Here is an 18376-nt window from a genome sequence, read left to right on the forward strand (position 1 = left end):
CTGTGCTAGAATGCTTGTACTTAACTATATGCTCATCTTTATAAAGTGTTTTCTAATGCCTAACATAGATTGGTGCCATAAATTAAGCCAATTGTTTCTTGATACAGATCAATAAACAGCACAGATCTGACAGACCCTTATAAATCAATCAATGACACAACGTAACTCTCAGTTCTTTCTACATCATAAAACACAGCTCCATATTGCAGCTGCTAAACGGCAGCCATTCCTCATCCCCTGCATCACTTCACTCATATGACGCAATGAGTCCTTGGTGCTCTAGGGCAGCAGTTTCCTACCAGCTCCCACCAGTTTTACACCATTCATTTTTTCTGCAGTCAGATGCTACATAATTTCAACTTAACTTTCATTACATTTATTTTTACTGACTGACACCAGAGATAGTATGTGGTCCTATTTCTATTTGATTTATTTGCTAAATGTTCATTAACTTACAGTGATATACTTTGAGCATGTTCCTATCTCATACAACAGTTTTTCTAGCATGCTATGACAAATGTTACTGCATTTTTCATTAAGCAGGAACAAATACGCAATTTCTCTCCAAAATAATGGGGTTCTGGGTGAACTCGTGATTTCCGGATCGAATTTACTTAATTCCCAAGTGCAGCACAAAAAAAGGCTTACTGGCCTCCCACCGGCTAAGCGCCGTGTGGGCTCTGGGATAAGGTAGGTTCTTTCTGCATGACAGAAGGAAACCCCCAACTGGAACATGTTTAAGAACTTAGTCCATGCATTACCTACAAAGTCTGCTCCCTTTCTGTGAAACACTAACAGAAGAAAAATTTATAAATCTTGTATTAGTCACTGTTACCAACAGATAAGACTATGTTTGCTTGGGGCCAGATCAGCTGAGTAAAGTCCTGTTTTCTGTGGCCAACTTTCCTGATCACAGCTACACTCTAAAATAAGTTGTATTGCAAGTCATTTTTAAGACCCGAATGACACAAAAAGTTTAGGATTATGGCATATAAATCAAACAAGGTTTTCTTTGAAAGCTTCCACGGACAACATTAGTTTTCACTAGCTAAAGATCTGTTTTTCCTTCTCTTCTGCCCTGAATGGAAAACAGAGATTAAGGATAAGCGAAGAAAAAAAGATATGGCCATGCACTGAATATATATGCACAGATCTAAATACGCTTATCTGAAGCAGATGTAAAAGCCACTAAAACAAATAAAGAGAGTAGAAATGAAGAGGGAAGAATCTTACCCATGCCAAATATTGCTGTTAAGAAGTGTAGAATAGAACGCCAATGAGCAATAACGGCAAATTAGGGAAAACACTCAGAAGAAAATAAAACACAGGTCCCTTCCCTCCAGTGTCCCTCGATCGCTGGCTATTGCCAACTTCAGGGTGGTTGATATTTCTGCCTCTCTGAGCCCCATTCCAAAAAAATCTTTATGCTGAGGCCAAGACAGATACCCCTCGGCTCAGCATTCTGAGCTGGAAGGAGAAGTGCCAGCAAGAGACCACAGATGGGAGATGGCACCGGCTCCTCAGGAGTCCACCTCGTGCCGCATGCCGCGGGGTCCTGGGATGAGCTGGCAGTGCCCGTCTCAGCAGAGCCCGCTGGCTTGCTTCCCCATGTCACTCCTGTTAGGGATTTGGATTACTTAGCAGCTTCCGCAGCGGCACAGCCCGGCTGCCAGCCCCGTGGCGTAAAACGTACCGCCAGGACCCCACCACCTTGAACACCATCTGCAGCATGCGTGCCACGGGTTTTCTACCCCTGTGCTAGATCATAGGATCTGGCCTCCATAAATCTTCATCTTCTTGCTCTGTTTTTCCCTTACTTATCTGCAGTGCAATTTTAAGCAAATCTTTCTCCTTCCCTGTCCTTCCATTTCCCTGGCTCTGAGCGCAAGTAGTTTGGTGCAAAGACTGCCTTTCAGTGTGATGCTCCATCGCGTGGCGTGCAAGAGGGGACCCAGTTCCTAGCTAAAGCTGCGAGGGAACCATGCAAATAAATACAAATAGTGAGCTGTTTTGTTGACAGCAGGTATACATTTGGCCCTTGATCTTCCATTGTGTAATGATCTCCAAAGTCAGCTTTCTGAAGTCAACCAGTGAAGTTCTCTGGTTCTTGCCTTAAGAGCTGGCTAAGAAAATACAGCCAGTGGATTCACTCAGGTGTGTTCCTTGGAGTGTTCAGAGACTGCTGGAGCAAACAGGCTTGTGTTACTCGTAGGCACGCTTTTCACATGGCACGTTTCTTGGCCACTCCTGCAACTGGCAATTACTAAAGCATACACAAACAAATATGGGGAAATATGTGTATGCTTAAATGCCTAACGTCATGTTATGGTTCTTTGTACTAAGAAACAACAGCCCCACAGTATAGTTGGTTACTGTAATAACGGAAAGATACAATTTGTAAAACATAAAATTATCTGCTATGAACAAAGGCTCTGACAGAAAAAATAATAAACTAAACAATCATACTGTAATTGGCTTAGGTACCTTAATCACTGCCAATTATGCAGCGGCTGCATACATTTTACATGGATTAGACAGTATTTTCTCTCAATTTTTCTTTAATTGTTCAAAGTGTTATGTGAATGTTAGTGAATTATTTTTCTGTAAATATGATTAAGATTTTTGGGTGTTCTTCAACTATCTAAGAAGGTAGGTATGGAAAATATTTTAACATCTCACCTTGGAATTAATTATTAGTGTTCAGTTATATTACATTTTTCATTGTGCCTATGCTTCATTGAAAGGAGCTTTAAAATATTTAGTATATATTTATAGTCCATTTTCACACACATATAATACAGCTAACGACAGGTGAAAATAATTATTTCCCAAGTTCAGTATGAGATGTGGAATCTGAAGTATGTTTTCAGGAGTAATATGCTAGGCAGTGCAAATACTAATTGTTTTGTTTATAAAAGCTCTTGCGGCTTGCTAAAGGGAACTTCTAAAAAAACCGTAATCTTTGCTACCATTTTAAAACGCATTCTGCCTACTGCAGGTTCTATATATTCAGTATTCACAATAGTTGACTGATGTCTCTCTACTACTAGCTGCCCTCATCAGTTCAGGTGTTTTCTTGAGGATAAATGTGCAGAAAGATTGGTTAAAAATCGAGTTAACTGAGATTGAAGATGCAAGTTAACAAACAAAACCTGGCAACAGCACCATAATCAAAGCAAACTATTTTCCAAAAGCTTTATGAAAACCCGTGCTTTGAAAAGGAAGTTTCATGCTGTTTTACAGAACACTTCTTGTAAGATCAAACTGTGAATCCCCAGCAGAACCTCAGCTGTTCCTGAAACACAGCTAAAATACGCAAAGCAAAACAATACACTGTGTCTCATCCTTTCTGAAAGTCTTAGTCTATTCATCACGCTTCTTGGTATTGCCCACCACTACCAGCTTATTTTAATCAACTGCTTTTTACTCATTCTGGTAATTGCTTGTTATCCATTTCCACACCACTGGCTTATTCATCATTTCCAGCAACACATTACAGACCTTATTTTACAAAAATGTTTTCTATACAGCATGTAACAATTTATTTTTTATTTTAATGGTATTTGATTGCAATTTAATTCCAATTCAAATAATACATTAGAATTTTCCTTGTAAAATGCATTTCAGTATACATTGTTTCTCTTTTTTTGCTGTAATTTTTTTAAAATACTAGAATTTAAAATACTGGAATTGAAAAATATTGAAAAACGTATTTTAACAAAGAAAAAGTTGACGGAAAGTTGGAAAACAGTGATGCAGAAAGGAATTTCTTTTTTTCCTCTTTCGATACGCATACGCAAATTTTTGGTTTTGCAGAACAAAAAATACTTTAGAATTAAGTAAGTTTAGAATTAGCAGCAAATAGTTTTTGGAATTCATGTTATAATGTATTTAATAAGCTTCTTAAAACATTAATTTCTAAAAAAAAGCTGTACATTTCTAAAAATCAAGATGTTTTCTGTTATAAAAGAAATAAAGTATTTATTAATTTCTTTCTGTGGAAACCCCCATTGCTGACAAAAAATAAATGTGTACTTACCTATTCTAAATCAGAAATGTTAAAAGTAGAATGTTGCTTTCATGAAAACAAAAGATTAAAATTTTTTAAAGGTTATTATGAAAAGAAAAACACCTTTATTTAAAGTGTATTTTTTGAATATCTATAACTGTTCTAAAACCGATACTATTTGCAACATCTTGATTTTTAACTTTAAACAAATTTAGTAGATTTTATATTTTCAAAGAATTCTGACAATTCAGGTAAGTAATCTCAGCCTCTAAATCAAATTATTTGTTAAATCATCCATTTTAGCTCATGTTTGTATTTAACCATGTTTAGAAATTTCCTCCTGAAATCACTTAACTTTTATAGAAAGAAAATAGAGAAAATTGGTTTAGGTAATTTTAGAGGTTCATATAGCTTCTTTGAACTCTGTACTTTGGGAGAAGAAGTCGTTTGATTACCTGATCTTCAGGTGGAGAGAAAGAAAATAAAACAGTCACATCATTTTTTTGGAAAAGTCTCTGAAAAAAAATCTGAGGATGATCATATAAAGCCACATTAACTATGTGGCACTTTTATGTTTTAAATTCGTTCGGTTTGATAGCATGAGCATTATAATCTCCTATGGCAGCCTCTGCTGACCTCACCACACAGAAAGGCAGGTAAAACACTTCTGGAGGGCAGAATCATTACATACAGGTGCCTCAAAATATTGAGAATACGAGATGAAAGGGTGAGTTTGTGTTGAACTTTATTTATTAGTAGAATGATAAATCAGCGCGTTTGAGCACAGAGGTAAATGTCAGGGGACTGCAGAAATCTCACTTCTACATTGATCCTGAATGTGAAGCTGCACATTTGCCTGGCCAAAGGACCCGGTGCCCCCCAGTCCCTTCTTGGGAACAGAGCCCAACCGGAGTTTGAAGATCCAGGGATCTTCAGGGGAGACAGCAACCAAGAGTTCACCTCTCCTTCCCCAAAAAAGAAGCCTTTTGCATGTAAAGTGAGATAGCTAGTGCCCCTGGAACCTGAGGAGGGGTTTTGGTACCAAGCTTGTTATTGCTGCCTAAATATCAGGTTAAAATGAAAGAAAGGAAAGAAAGGAAAGAAAGGATGGAAGGAAGGATGGAAGGACAGAAGGAAGGAAAGAAGGAAGGAAGGAAGGAGGGAAGGAAAGACATTTAAGAAAACTATAAATGTTACAAAACAGAGAAAAGGAGGGAGGCAGTGTATGTACATATGAATCTTGTAATATGATGTGATTTTTCAGATCTTTTTTAAAAAAATATTTAATCTATTTGAATCTTTGACATTTTCACATTTAAACATGATGGGGTTTGCCATTAACTTCAGCACCTTTTTCTGGTAAATCATGGGCTTCAGATGTTGTTGAGGATTTAAACTAAAATATATTAGGAGCATAAATTAAGTTCTTCTACAGTATGCATGGTCTCCTGCAAACACACACCACTGGCCTTTTCCTTGAAGGTGTGAGTGGTACCAGCTCGCTCTTTTCTCCAGGGGAAACAGAGGTCTCCCTTCTGCTCTCAGCCGGTTTCCCCTCACCAGCCCCTCAGGTGCTGCTTCTAAACAACTCGGAAACAGGAAGGGCATGTGGAATTGCTGTGGTCAGTTTTGAAGCCAGGAAAACAAATTTTATTTATCGTATAGGATTTCATATATGCTTGGTAGCCCTGTGAGTCCAGATAGAGTAAGTATATTATATGCTACTTTCTGATATGAATTATTTTTGCTTATACAGTGTTGTATCTATTTTTTTACTTATTCATTGTACACTGATGCCGAGTCCTCGACATACACACTTTCTGAGTCACAAACCCACTTAGTGAAATTAAGAATTAAGAGGGAAAATGGGTCCGCTCCCTCCCAGTTAAACTACCATAAGAGCTGGTTCTGGAGCTGGACCATAATCATCCTCGAGGTGCTGAAGAGCATGTGCTGGAGGGTACCAGCCAGGAGAGCTGGGAATTAGGCATGCCAGAGGTGTGTTTTGCCCCATGCAGATGGAGCAGGTCGGCATCTGCTTGGTGATTTTTCTTCTATAGGGAATTTCAGCTTTTGCAGGAATCGGCTGCGTATGAAATGCTCACGGCACCAGAGAGCGGGCTGATGGCGTGCCCGGCCCCTCGGCAGCGCCTGCCCTCCTCGCCACCCCAGCCCCAGCCTGGGGGGCAAAGCCTTTGCTGGGGGGCTTCTTCAGCACAGAAGTTTCTTGACGCTTCCCGAAAGCGTTCACGGGCGCTCACTTCCTGCCGCAGCTCTGCGCTCGCCGCGAGTGGCAGAAAAGCCCAGAAGAATCCGCGGGTTTTCGTGGAGAAAAGAAAAAAAATATTATGGTTATTTCCCAGGAAGGATAAAAAAACAACCCCAAAGCTCCCAAAGGGTTATTTCGCAGCGCCTCGCACGCCGAGCCCGAGGACCGCGCCAGGCTTCTCAGTGCTGCCGCGGCCGGCGGAGCCCGCGGCCGTGCAGCGCCGAGCACGGCGGGGCCGGGGCCGGGGCCGGGGCCGGGCCGTGCCGGGACCCCCCGGGGCGCCGCGCCCGGGGCCGTGCCTGGCCGCGGCGCTGGCGGCGACCCTTGCGGTATGCGGGCGGCTCTGGCAGGGGCAGATGAAGGATTTCATTGAGTGTGAAGACAGAGAGCAGAGACAGAAAGCAGAAGGAGGCGGCTGCAGCCTTTGTAGTCGGGGAGGAATGCGGAAATGTTGAAGCACTATGTCAAACTTTTTTGAAACGGGGTCAAGTCACATTCAGCCAGCGTGGGAAAGCGAGGGGAGGGAAGAGGGAAAAAAAAAAAAAAAAAAAAAAGTTGAGGAGAGGGGAAAAAAAAAAAAAAGGCAGGCAGCGAGCTGCTGCTGCTGCTCCCCGGCTGAGCGGAGGCCGAGGGAGCGGGCGGGCGGGCGCGGGGAGGCGGCGCGGCGCCGGGAGCAGCGGCCGCGCCGAGGCCGGTGCCCGAGCCCCGCACCGGCAGCCTGCGGGCGGCGGGGCCGCAGCTCCCCGGGGGCCGCCGGCCGCGAGTTTTATTTCGCGTTTTCGTTTTCCCCGGGCAGGGCGGGGGCGGGAGGAGCGGGCTGGGGGACGAGTGCGAGCTGCCTTCTGCGCCAAGGTGCAGCCCGGCGGCGGCGGCGGGAGGATGCGAGCCGAGGGCGGCCGAGCCGCGGAGCAGCTACCTGTGTGGCCCGGGCGGCCGCTGCCGGGACCTGCCGGAGACATCGCCATGTGAAGGGGGCAGACCCCGGGCCGGCTTCTCCACCCCGCCTCGCTCAATGGGAGGTTTGTTTTAGGGAGGACTCACCCCCTCCCTCCCCAGCACCCCCCCCCCGCCGCCCGGGGCTGAGGATTATTTGGGGATCTGGTGGCGGTGGAGGCGGCCGTGGCGCGCACCAGGTAACGTGGGGCGCCCATGTGCTCCGCGCACCCTGCCCGGCGGCGTGGCCCGCACGCCGTCCCCCGCCCGGCCCCGGGAGCCCACGCCGCGCACCCCCCCCACACTCCCCGCGGACGCGTCCCTTCGGCGGCCGGGGCCGCGGGCAGCTCGCCCCGCGGTGCCGCCGCACCCCCCTCGGGGCCGGCGTGGGAGCGACCCCCGTGTCGGGGGCCGCGGGGGAGGGGGGAGGTGTTCCCTCAGCGTCCTGCCGGGCAGCCGAGCCGGGCCCCCCCCGTCCGGCCCCGAGAGGAAGCGGGGACGCGCGGTTCCCCGCGTGTTCCCTCCGCCGTCCCCCGCCGCGTGTGGGGCGCCGGCGGAGGGGAGCTCGGTGCGGCGGCGGCGGGGGGGAGCGGGGGCCGGGGGTCTCGCCCCGCGGCCCGCCGCGCCCGGGGGCTGGGGACCGGGCGGCGGTAACTTTCCACCCGGCGCAGCGGCCGCGCCGAGGCAGGCCCGCCGCCCCCGCCGCCGCGCACACGCGCGTCGCCGCTGCCCTCCGCCGGGGGGCGCCCTCCGCAGCGGCGGGGGGCGCGCGGGGGCCGCGGGGCGGGGGAGCCCCCGCGGCGGGGCTGCGGGCGCGGGGCCGCCGGGCGGCGCGGGGTCGCCGGGCGGCGCGGGGCAGCGCGGTGCCTCCGGCTGCGGCGGGGGGTCGGGGGGGTGATGAGCAGCGGGCGCGGGTTTCCGTCGGGCGGCTCCGCGCTTGGTGGGCAGCTGAGGTGCGCGATCCGCGTAAATGCGCGAGAGACCTCCGGCGTCACGCGTGGACTCAGGGTCGGGGATCCCCGACTGGGCTGTCCGGGGGGCTCCTTAACCCCAGCACGGCGTGGGAGAGGGTTACAGCCCCGGAGATCACCGTGTCATCGTATCAAAAAAAGGGCAGGGGGAAGGGAGAGGACTGATGTGGAGCTCTGCGAGGGGAGAGGGTTTGCCCCAGGTCCCGCAGAGAGGGTGGATGAAACTGGGCGCAGGAGGAAGCGCTTCTGCTCTCCAGCCTCGCGCGCCACACAGCAGAGCGTGCTGCTCCCGAAGACCTTCCTCCATCGCGCTGTTCTGCACGGAGCTGCCGGTCACACACCCAGTGGTAGCAGTATCCATGGCCAAAACCCTTGCATGCTCATAAGTTTGCTAAAGTGTACGTTTCTGAATCTCCCTCTAGCACACAACGCTCGGTAACGTATTATTATCGTCATTTAAACATGTTTGTGTTTCTCCTCCCCACAGGCGCTTTTGAGGCAGGAACTTGTGTCGCGATGCATTCGTGCAGGGCTCAGTGCGGGGCAGAGCAGGTCGAGGCTGAAGCCTCCGAGTGCTGTCATTTACAAATAAGTAATACAGCATGGCATATATTTCCAGGACCCCACCATGTGCACTGAAGAAACCTTTGAGTCCTGCAATCCTGCCACAAGTTCCTGGACATAACGTCCTCTCGCGCATGCATAGTTAGCTCTGCCATCCCCATCAGCCGCGTCACACAGGGTCCTCTTATCCAGCCCATTGCTCAGCGAAATCCCGCAGCAGGCGGTTGCTCTGTAGCTGTGCGTTGTAGCCTGCTATGCAGATCGTGATAACTACGTAGTGTTGTGTCAGCCGTGCCGGGACGTTGATACGTGTGTCAGCCTGGTGGTTCGCGTCTTCCTTTGCACCACCTTTGTGTTTTGCGTGTAGCTGTCAACTATATTAGCTTAATTTTCTCAGTTTTTGAATGATGCAAAGTAATGAAGTAATCTAAACTCACTTTTCTTACTTGGTTTGTCCTCCAGATCTAATTGGCTTTACACAGACAATGCTCCCAAAGACTGTATGATAATTCCTGGTGGCCGAAAGAGGAGGCACATTGGGGCCCGGACAGAAGAGGGACGAGAACAGGAGGTCAAGAGCTTCCTACTGCCCCTCTGGCAGAGGTACCAAGCGCGTGGCGGATCTGCAACGCAAGCAAAGTACTAGTTGTCAGAAAGTGAGCAAGACCGAGATCTGCCCTGAGGCACCTGGGGCGCGGGAGGAAGAGGAGCAGTGCCAGCATGGATAAGGACAGCACAAACCTGGCTGACCAGCAGTATGAATGTGTGGCTGAGATTGGGGAAGGAGCCTACGGGAAGGTGTTCAAAGCCCGAGACTTGAAGAACGGCGGTCGCTTTGTTGCACTGAAGCGGGTGCGGGTGCAGACCAGCGAGGAGGGGATGCCGCTGTCCACCATCCGAGAGGTGGCAGTTCTGAGGCACCTGGAGACCTTCGAGCACCCCAACGTGGTCAGGTGAGGAAGTGGGGCGGGTGTCCCGGTCAGCAGGGTCCTGGTTTTCGTCCGTGAACCGGGCGAGCAAGAGTTTGGGTACATAAGTGGACTGGATGGAAGTTTGGGTTTGTGGATGAAGTGAGCACTAAACTGTGTACATGAAGTGCGGTTTGAGGTTTCAGCAGGCCATGGTGCTGCCTGCCAGAGCTCACCTCAGCCCTGTGCGTTGCCTCCCACACACACACAAACACCCATCTCCAGAGGCATAGGTGTGTGACTGAAGTGTTTGAGTGGATGGGCAAGGAGCCATATATACACTGTTTCCTCAGGCGTAAGGGAGAATGAAAAAAAACCCAGCGTCTCCCTGGTTTTGTCTCAGGTATTAGTTCTGCCAGCTGTAGCTGATTTTTAGCAGCTTTTTGTATTGTCAAAATGGCAAAGAATATGAGAGCGGAAGTGGAATGTGCATTCCACCTTTTTAAGTGCTTTTATAGAGAGTTGTAGATTATCGTGTTAAAGAGAAGTAACAGCGTAAGACTTCAGGCTTTGCAGGCGGCCGTACGGTTGAGTACCATTTGACTGGTACTAATTTCACCGCGTGCTGATGATTATGCGACCAGGAGTGCAGCAGTGCAGATGTAGGGCCCTGCTTGCAAAATGGTGGCAATGGCCCCAGGATGTTCTTTCTGTCACGTCAGTAGCATAAACCCCAAATAAATGACCTGTGTTCTTGAGCAGATTTTCTCAGTGGTAAGGCTGGCCCTGCCGTAACCTCTTACATTTTTCTGTAGCTGGAAACCTCCAGCAGCCTGTGAGCGCCTTTTATTGATATTAGGAACTTTGAGAAGTAATCTTCGCTTTGCAGATACCCAGGTACACAGTGATTTGAAACTGGTCAGAATCTTGCTGATGGTGCTGTATGAACCGGAATGTTTACCGTTGTTTATGTTATTATATGCACATATTGCACAACAAAAGGAAAATATTTTATACTTCACTAACACCAAGACTCTCTCAGTCCTAGAGAAATAGATACTCTGAATCTACAGGTGACCTTCAAAATGGCTTGTAGCTGTGATCCTCCTGTCTTAGGGTCTGAGATGAGGGGGTTTGTAGTAGGTGCAAGAGGAAAGGTGAGACAGAGAATAACATTTATAATACAGAAGTGAATAGCTAGAGATAAATTAATTTTTGTTCATCTCAAGGCAGCGTGATACAAGTCTCATTTCTGTCTAAACTGAATAGGCAAAGCGTGTATATTCTGAAATACTGATAACAGAGTGCGTGTCATTGGTCTCACTGCAGGGAGCAACGGGATGCAGGCTGCAGCTCACGCTTTTCCATTGCTAATCAAGCAACTCCATTATTTGGTTAATAACCATTATTTTGACTGGCACCTAGTAATGCCAGAGGCTTAGTCAACAAATTTCAGAAGTGGGGGCAACTTTGCGTGGACAGCATGTCGTATTTGATCACCAAATCAAGTGGCTTGGTTTACAGAGGAGCGCCCCAAAGTTCTTCCTTGGCAGTAGAGGTAATTGGGAGTTCCCAAAATCTCTGAAATCCAGCCAAATAATTTCTGAGGGTGAATGAGGATTTACTTGTCCAGGTTTAGATATTTACATATTATAAAATTGTAAACCTTGTTTGGGAATAATTCAACAAAACAATACTTACAAATTTTTATGCCATGGAGATCTTTGTGTATGAAGTAAAAGAATTTTTTAAGAGCTTTCTAAACCTGAATTCAGCAAAATCATAAAAATAAAATTCTTGTTTTCCAAAGAGCTATTTGATGATCTGACTGTGTAGCTGCAGGCTTGTTTTGCTTGGGTTTAAGTGCAGTGCAATCTTGACATAGCGTTGCATAAATACATTGAAGCTTAAAATATTTTCACAAGTTTGAATGCAAATTCATCCTCTGCAAGCAGCAAGTATTTCAACCGGCAATATGAGAATGTAGTTTCAATACAAAAATCTCCAAAAGTGTGTCCCGGGTCCTCACAGTGGTGTTGTGAAGCCTGTACCTTTTGCCAGAAGCAACATTTCAGACACGAGGGACTGGGCTGTGGTGTGTCAGGATGCTGGGGACCTCGGCTGCATGCCTTTTTCCACAACCAGACAGGGAAATCTAAGAAGTGATTTCAAACATTGTCTCTTCTGAAATGTGAGGAGTGCTGTTTAAAAAAACTCACATCTGTGGTGCATGTTTTTAATCCGTAGAGCAGACAAAGCTATAAGTAGCACTTTGGAGTGACGGAAATCATATCCTTGTAATGGAAGGTTATTTGCAAATATTTAAATGCCCCAGTTCCGTTACAAAATACGGTAGAAGAGTGTGTAATTTATTGAAATTAAAGGTCTATTTTTGTATTATGCAAATATACTCTGGAAAGGAAATACTATAAAAGAAGATCTGCGATTTTAACCTGCTGACTTAGCTGTACTTAATTATTGAACATATTATGCTCACAAAAATGTTCATTGTTTGGTCATGCATTCTGCAAACTGGTATCGTGGCCAGGCTACTAAAGAAGAATAGCGTCAAATGCATTGTTTACATACTGGATTGTAGTGTACATCGTTTTCAGAACACTGGGATAACAACACAAATACTTGGAATCAAATTTTTTTTCGTTTTCAGGGACATCTGTCTTTTTTCTGAGTATTACAGGCAACTAGCCTAAGACAAGTAAGTGAGAACTGCAAATATAATGTTGCATCTGTTACCTCTGAGTAATGGCATGTGTGATCCATGAGTTGCTCAATGCAAACCGACAGTCATTCTGTGAGTCAAAATTTAGACAGACTTCAAACAGATGAGCTGCATATGACCTGTGCTCGGCTGTGGTACTCTGGTATCAGCTGACGGCAGCAGCAGAAATCACAGGCCACATGAACTCATGCTGAACGTCACGCTGAATTCAAATGGTAGGTCTGGGTGTCTCCGGAGAGTGCCATAAGGAGCTCGGCAGACCAGGGCTTCTCTATCTCCATGAAACGGTGCTGAATGTGAAGAACAGTTTGGTAAGGAAAAGACCCAGTCCTTGCAAGGCAGAGGTTGAGCTCCATGGCTTTGTTGGCCACAGAGCCATGGTGCAGGACCAGCATTGCTACCGCTACTGCTTCCCTTCCTCTCAAATCCTCAGAAACGCTTAGAGCCAAGAACTGATTTCCAGTGCTTGGCATTGGGGATGGAGAAGAATTTTCTCCATAAAGTAGAGATGTCTAAATAGCATAGGATAAGTTTAAACAAAATATTTACCATATTTTTCCATGCTACTGTTTGCTAATTGTGAGAGCCTTGTGGTGCATTCCTTCTATCCAAGTCTATAATTTCTGTATTCATACAATGAAGAGATGCATATTTCACAGCACAGTTGCTTTTACAGAGATAGATAATGAAATTAGATAAGGTTTCACTGCAGAGTGAAGCAAAACGAGGTGCAAGAGAAGAAGTGAAAGAAAGTCCAATCTTCATCGTAAAAGTGACAGTAGTGGAAGTCTCTGGACTATTGACTGTAATAGAAATAAGGCCTGGAGGACTGATCTAAAATTTTGTAAGACTGTCAGAAATAGTATACAGAAAGGCATGGGGAAAACACAGTTGAAAGGATGATTGCTACCTGCTTAAAATCCTCTCCTGTTTACATTAGCCCTTGTACAGAGTTCCCCTCCGTCAGGACACCTTAGTCTTCACAAAACAAAGTGGAAAATAGAATCTTCAAGAGTAAACGTTACTGTGAATTGCTCTAGAATGAGGTATGTTGTGGGCTTTGAAATGTCCTTTGTAACTGGTAGGGTGATTAAGGTGGTCCTCTAGCTCACCTTTCAGATAGTAAGATGTAATGCTTTACTGAGGCTTTGCTATATACAGTAGTTAAATCTGGCAAAAGTTGATCCCGCACTTATGTAGCTTAGTGCTGTTCTGTTTGGGAAAAATGAAATATATGTGGACAAAGGACAGACTTTGCCAGGAATAAATGACATATTAGATTCAGGAAATTCCTGTGTGTAAAACTGGGAGTATTCCCTGCTGCAATATATCTGTAAAAATTCTTCTTGTGATTATAATGCTAAATTCAGCAATATGTTGTGTTCATTTTATCTCTCTCCTGCTGGTAATCAGATGAATAATTTTCCCCTAATGTTAATCATCCATCAAGCCGTGAATTTGCACGCTGGGAAGGTGATGTGCAAGACAGAATACTGTAATTCTTGCCATGCTTGTTTTCTAACATATACATGTTTAACAGTTTTAATAGTGTTAAACCTTAAGCAAATAGAGCAAACCTGCAAAGCTGTACATTTTTCCTTCCTGGCTCATAGTTTTTTGATAAATACAACTTTTTATTTTTTTTCATGAGTTACTAAGTCCTCAATTTTAAAATAAGAATTATATTGAATATAATCTATTAGAATATAATAATCTAATCTGGGTTATTATTTAAAAGGTAAACATCAGAAATCTTTCTACTCAAGGTCATCATTACCATGTAATAAGGAATTCAAAATCTTAGTTCACTCCCTCCTGTTAACTTTGGGTTCAGCGGCATGATCCACCGAGCTGGAAGTGTAACTCTGTTCCTCATTCTGTGTGCTATATAGATCAACGTGGGGAAAAGCCAGTAATTATGAGTATTTGCAAAATAATACTGTGTTCAAAGTTTTATGTTATTTTATATACATTGAAATATAAATGACACTGTAAACTGCCCTCTGTGGTAGAGCAGTACTATCATGTTGATTTTTCCCTGCTTTTGCAGTCCAGTGGTCTACGCTCTTATCTCTTGGTTTGCCCTTGAGTCCTTTTGGAGCCCATCAACCGATTCCCTTGACGAGGCACCCGGAGTGTGGGGGAAGAGGCTGGGGCACACCGGACTCCCCATCCACATGTGCCCTGACATAAAGACCAGCACTTGACTCTGCTCAAAGGTCCTAGAAGTGTGTAAAGGCTTGGTGCTTAAAATTGCATTACACTAAGGTAGAAGGTGTCTTTTTGTGTCTGAAATTCCCTGTCTAACCTGACAGAGCATTCCGAACATATATGTAACAGCTCAGCAATACCTAGCTAACCTTTTGCAAGGCAGTTAGAACTTGTAGTTGTTTTGCTTTGTTCTGTTTGCGAAACTGAAATTATACGGGAACATACAGAAGGAGCAGAATTTCAAAAAGCGGTAGCTAATTTTGTTTCTCTGTCCAGGTTGTGGTGACGCTGATATTGACTGCTGACTTTATTACTGTGCTGTTAGTAAGTTTAAAGGACGATCTTCTCAAAATGGTTGAGGTGTTCCATCCTGTCAAGTGAAACATTTCTATTTTAGAGGGTGTTTGTCTCCAGTGAATTCTGCTTCCTTCCTTACTTCCTTTTTATGCCAAGCTAATGTTAAACTTCTAGCATGTGACATCATTCTTACAGATCAGCAGTGTGCTGTATTGTGCGATACAATTTTTTTTTGTGTAGCACCACTCATATGGCATCTGGCAGGCCCCTGGAGAGAAAGAAATGGTTACCTCTACATTCTGTACCTCTAGGTACAGGGGTTACCTTGCACGTGGAAAGTGTAAAAGAAGATGCAGGGATGGAGCAAAGCAGGAGAAACTGAACTCGAAACTTGCCATGCTTCAAAGAATTAATGTGGCAGATGAGTCTCAGCTGAGGTAGAGGAGGTGGATGAGTAATGGGAAGGAAAAACTGAATGAACTTCAGAGTCAGTTTTAGTCTAACACGAACAGGATGGTCTTCAAGGCAGATGTGAAGACGGGAAGTACCTTGGCGGGAGAGAGGCATTTCCAAGGTGGAGAGCGGTGGTGATTGGAGGGGAAGGGAGAGAAGGTCCCTGCGCTGACCAGCCACTGCCAGGAGGAACACTGGAGAGGTCTTGGGGAGGGAGGGACTGCCTACCGGGAAGTATGGCTTCTCTGATGGCAAGAGGGCGAAGTGGAATGATATGATTGACACTGAACAGGGTTTGGCAGTAGGTAGGATTTGGAGAAGTTTGTTAAGTTGGCAGAGAACATTGTGAAGTGACTGCACACGAATGCTGGCCTGTCATCATCTGCTTGGAGCCCTATAGTACACAGAATAAACACGTACAGGGAAAATAAGTGATATTCTTTCTGTCCATATGGATTGTTTATTAGTAATGGATGTGATGATTTAGTTTGAATACATCGTCTGCCAGAAACAGGACAAGATAAGAGAATGTCAGGAAGGAAGGGCTGAATACGGAATAGCCTTCTTAGCCTTAGGAAATTCAGTTTCTGGAGTGAGTACAAGCTTTCTTCAAACAGTATTTTATCTTATCCTGAATCTAAGCTTTTTGCAAAAAATATGTTTCCAGTCTTTGTGTGAGTAAATGTTAGTCATTTTACATTATGTTCAGTACTCCCTTCCTTCTTTAAATCTGTGAATGGTTGTGTCTATGCCGTTCTTGGAGAGATCTAGTCTTGCTGGGTCCTGCCCAGCATGGAAAACCAACTCATTTCGCCACGAGCACTGCCTGTGTCTGCCAGGCAAAGCGTCAGCATCCCCAAGGTTGGTGGACTGGGGTCCAGGATTCAAAACTGAACCTTGAAAAGGACTGGAGAGTGGATGCTCCACTCCAGCAAACAGGGGCCAGGGCAGACTAACTGGGACTTTCCCGTTTGCTTCGTGGTGCCTACCGCCAGCTGAGGTGCGGAACAGAGCAGAGAGAAGGAAACTGCTGGCTTTCCAGGTGTTTGAAACAGAGTAGGCTGGAGGCTGCGATGTAGCAAAGCACAGAGTGAGTCACTCAGGGACGCTTGGTGGCATTTAAGTCATTGTCTGAATTTTAGCACAGATGGAAGTGCATTATCAAATAGAAATAGCTATGATAGTAATTAAGCACTGAATTTTAAAATTATTTTCTGAATAGCATGCAGGGACAATATACATAAGAATGTAAATCACAGATACCGATTCTTATTCATGTATTACATTAACTGAAGCCTTATTTCTAGACATTTTTTCTATTAAAAGTTAAAATAAATCGTGCAAAATAAGCAACATAACTATCCTGATATAGTAATAAAGTGAATTTGGCATTAAGAGTGGTTATTTGTCATTGTAGTGATTCTTAGTTGACGTATTTTAGTTCTTAAGTTTTAAAATTATTTTATGAAGTTTCATAACCCTAAATAAAATAGAAGTTGCTGTTCATTCCAAAACTTTGCAGCTGTACATAGAGCATTTGTTTTTTACTCTTTGTATGAAATCTGTTTTCCAGTTTTGCTGAACAAGTTGATTCTTAATGATCTAACAAGTTATCAAAAGATAACTGTGCCCATATATATATATATATAAGCTGTGTTTTTTCATTCAAAAAAGAGGAATTTTCTCCTCCCATATCAGTTCTTCATATATTTTTCTTCTGAAAAATATTTTAAATTATGCATGCATGATTATTTAACAGCTATACCTTTAAACTATAAAGCGTTTGTTATTAATAAGCAAACCACATTAGAATTTTCCAAGGAGTGTTTTTTTTCATCATGTACTTTGCCATTTTCCATTTGGGAAACCTCCATTTGGGAAGCTTTTGATGAGATGATCACCAAAGAGTGGAAATGTGACTGTTGATTTTTAAACTGTTTCAAAGTACCTCGTTGTAGCCAAATTATTGTGTTGATTTTCCCATTTATTTATTTACCCTTAGCCTTTGAAAATTTGTCCCATCCTTAGAAAATGTTCACAAGAAAATACTCCGCTAAATAATGGTTTTAAAATCAAGCCTTAAAAGTCTAAGAACACAGTTGTGTTTTCTTTAGGTGGAACAACAAATCCTTTATAGGAGTAATAGGAAACTCTTCCATATGATGCTTTAGATGTCTTTTTAGGGTTTTAGAGGAAGGTGAGTCTCTAGCCTAAGAAGCATCCCACGTAATTTTAGGGCCAGGTGATGATTTTGGATACCTAAATACAGGGCGTACTGGAATGTGCCAATTTGCTGATACTGGTAGAGTTGCCCTGGGGTAGATTTCCCATGACATACCTAGCAAACAATTTACAAGCTTAGCAAAACGTTCCATAGTGTTTTAAAGCGTTCATACGAACCCTGACTGGTTATTGCTCTGGATTATCATTAACAAGTGACCGATCTTTCCTTAGTAAAAGAAAACTAAAAAATAACTTGTATATGGATTCATCTTTGCAGGAATTTCCCATATTTAATGACTGAAAACTCAATTCTAATGCAGATGAATCATACTGAGTTTAGATGAAATCTATTGGGTCTGGACTTTTGCAGCATTAGTCAGTGCAGAATGTTACATGTTTTGAGAGAAACAGAGAAAAGAAGTGAGAAATAGAATGGAAAAGCCTCAGTGATATTTTTCTCTCTTGTATGTGAAGCTTTGGCTTGTCTTTTAATATCTGTTTGAAGTGTGGTCACTATGATAAATAACTGAAGGCGTCTGTTGCTGTTTAACAATGTGAGAGAATTCCCTTCTCCCTGAAATCAATTAATTATAAACTGGAAATTTCAGTACTTTGTTCACTGTTTCTTAAGTTTGCATATTTCTGGGAGCTTCTGTGAATGCAGTTCCTAGCTGCAGTGGTGCTTTTGTTTCTCTTCATCTGTGGAGCCAGGGCTCTACTGTAAGGATAGAATTCTATCACTATTTTTTTTTCCACATTTGATGTGGTATTTTGCATACAGCTGCAGAGTAGACAGTT

The 18376-nt window shown here is 44.4% G+C and overlaps 1 protein-coding gene across 2 annotated transcripts in view; it reads left to right on the forward strand.

Moving 5' to 3' along the window:
- The first annotated feature begins 7090 nt into the window (after positions 1 to 7090).
- Positions 7091 to 18376, forward strand: part of CDK6 (cyclin dependent kinase 6) — a 138271-nt gene continuing 126985 nt past the window's right edge. The window contains exons 1-2 of one of the 2 annotated variants that reach the window (XM_075419335.1): positions 7091 to 7297; positions 9209 to 9699. In XM_075419335.1, the coding sequence (XP_075275450.1) occupies positions 9467 to 9699 (233 nt within the window). In that variant the 5' untranslated portion in view covers positions 7091 to 7297; positions 9209 to 9466. Of the gene's footprint in view, positions 7298 to 7318; positions 7412 to 9208; positions 9700 to 18376 lie in introns of those variants that run through there. The other variant, XM_075419336.1, reaches the window with a different exon arrangement.

The sequence above is a fragment of the Opisthocomus hoazin genome, chromosome 4 (assembly GCF_030867145.1).
Source record: "Opisthocomus hoazin isolate bOpiHoa1 chromosome 4, bOpiHoa1.hap1, whole genome shotgun sequence".
NCBI lineage: Eukaryota > Metazoa > Chordata > Aves > Opisthocomiformes > Opisthocomidae > Opisthocomus > Opisthocomus hoazin.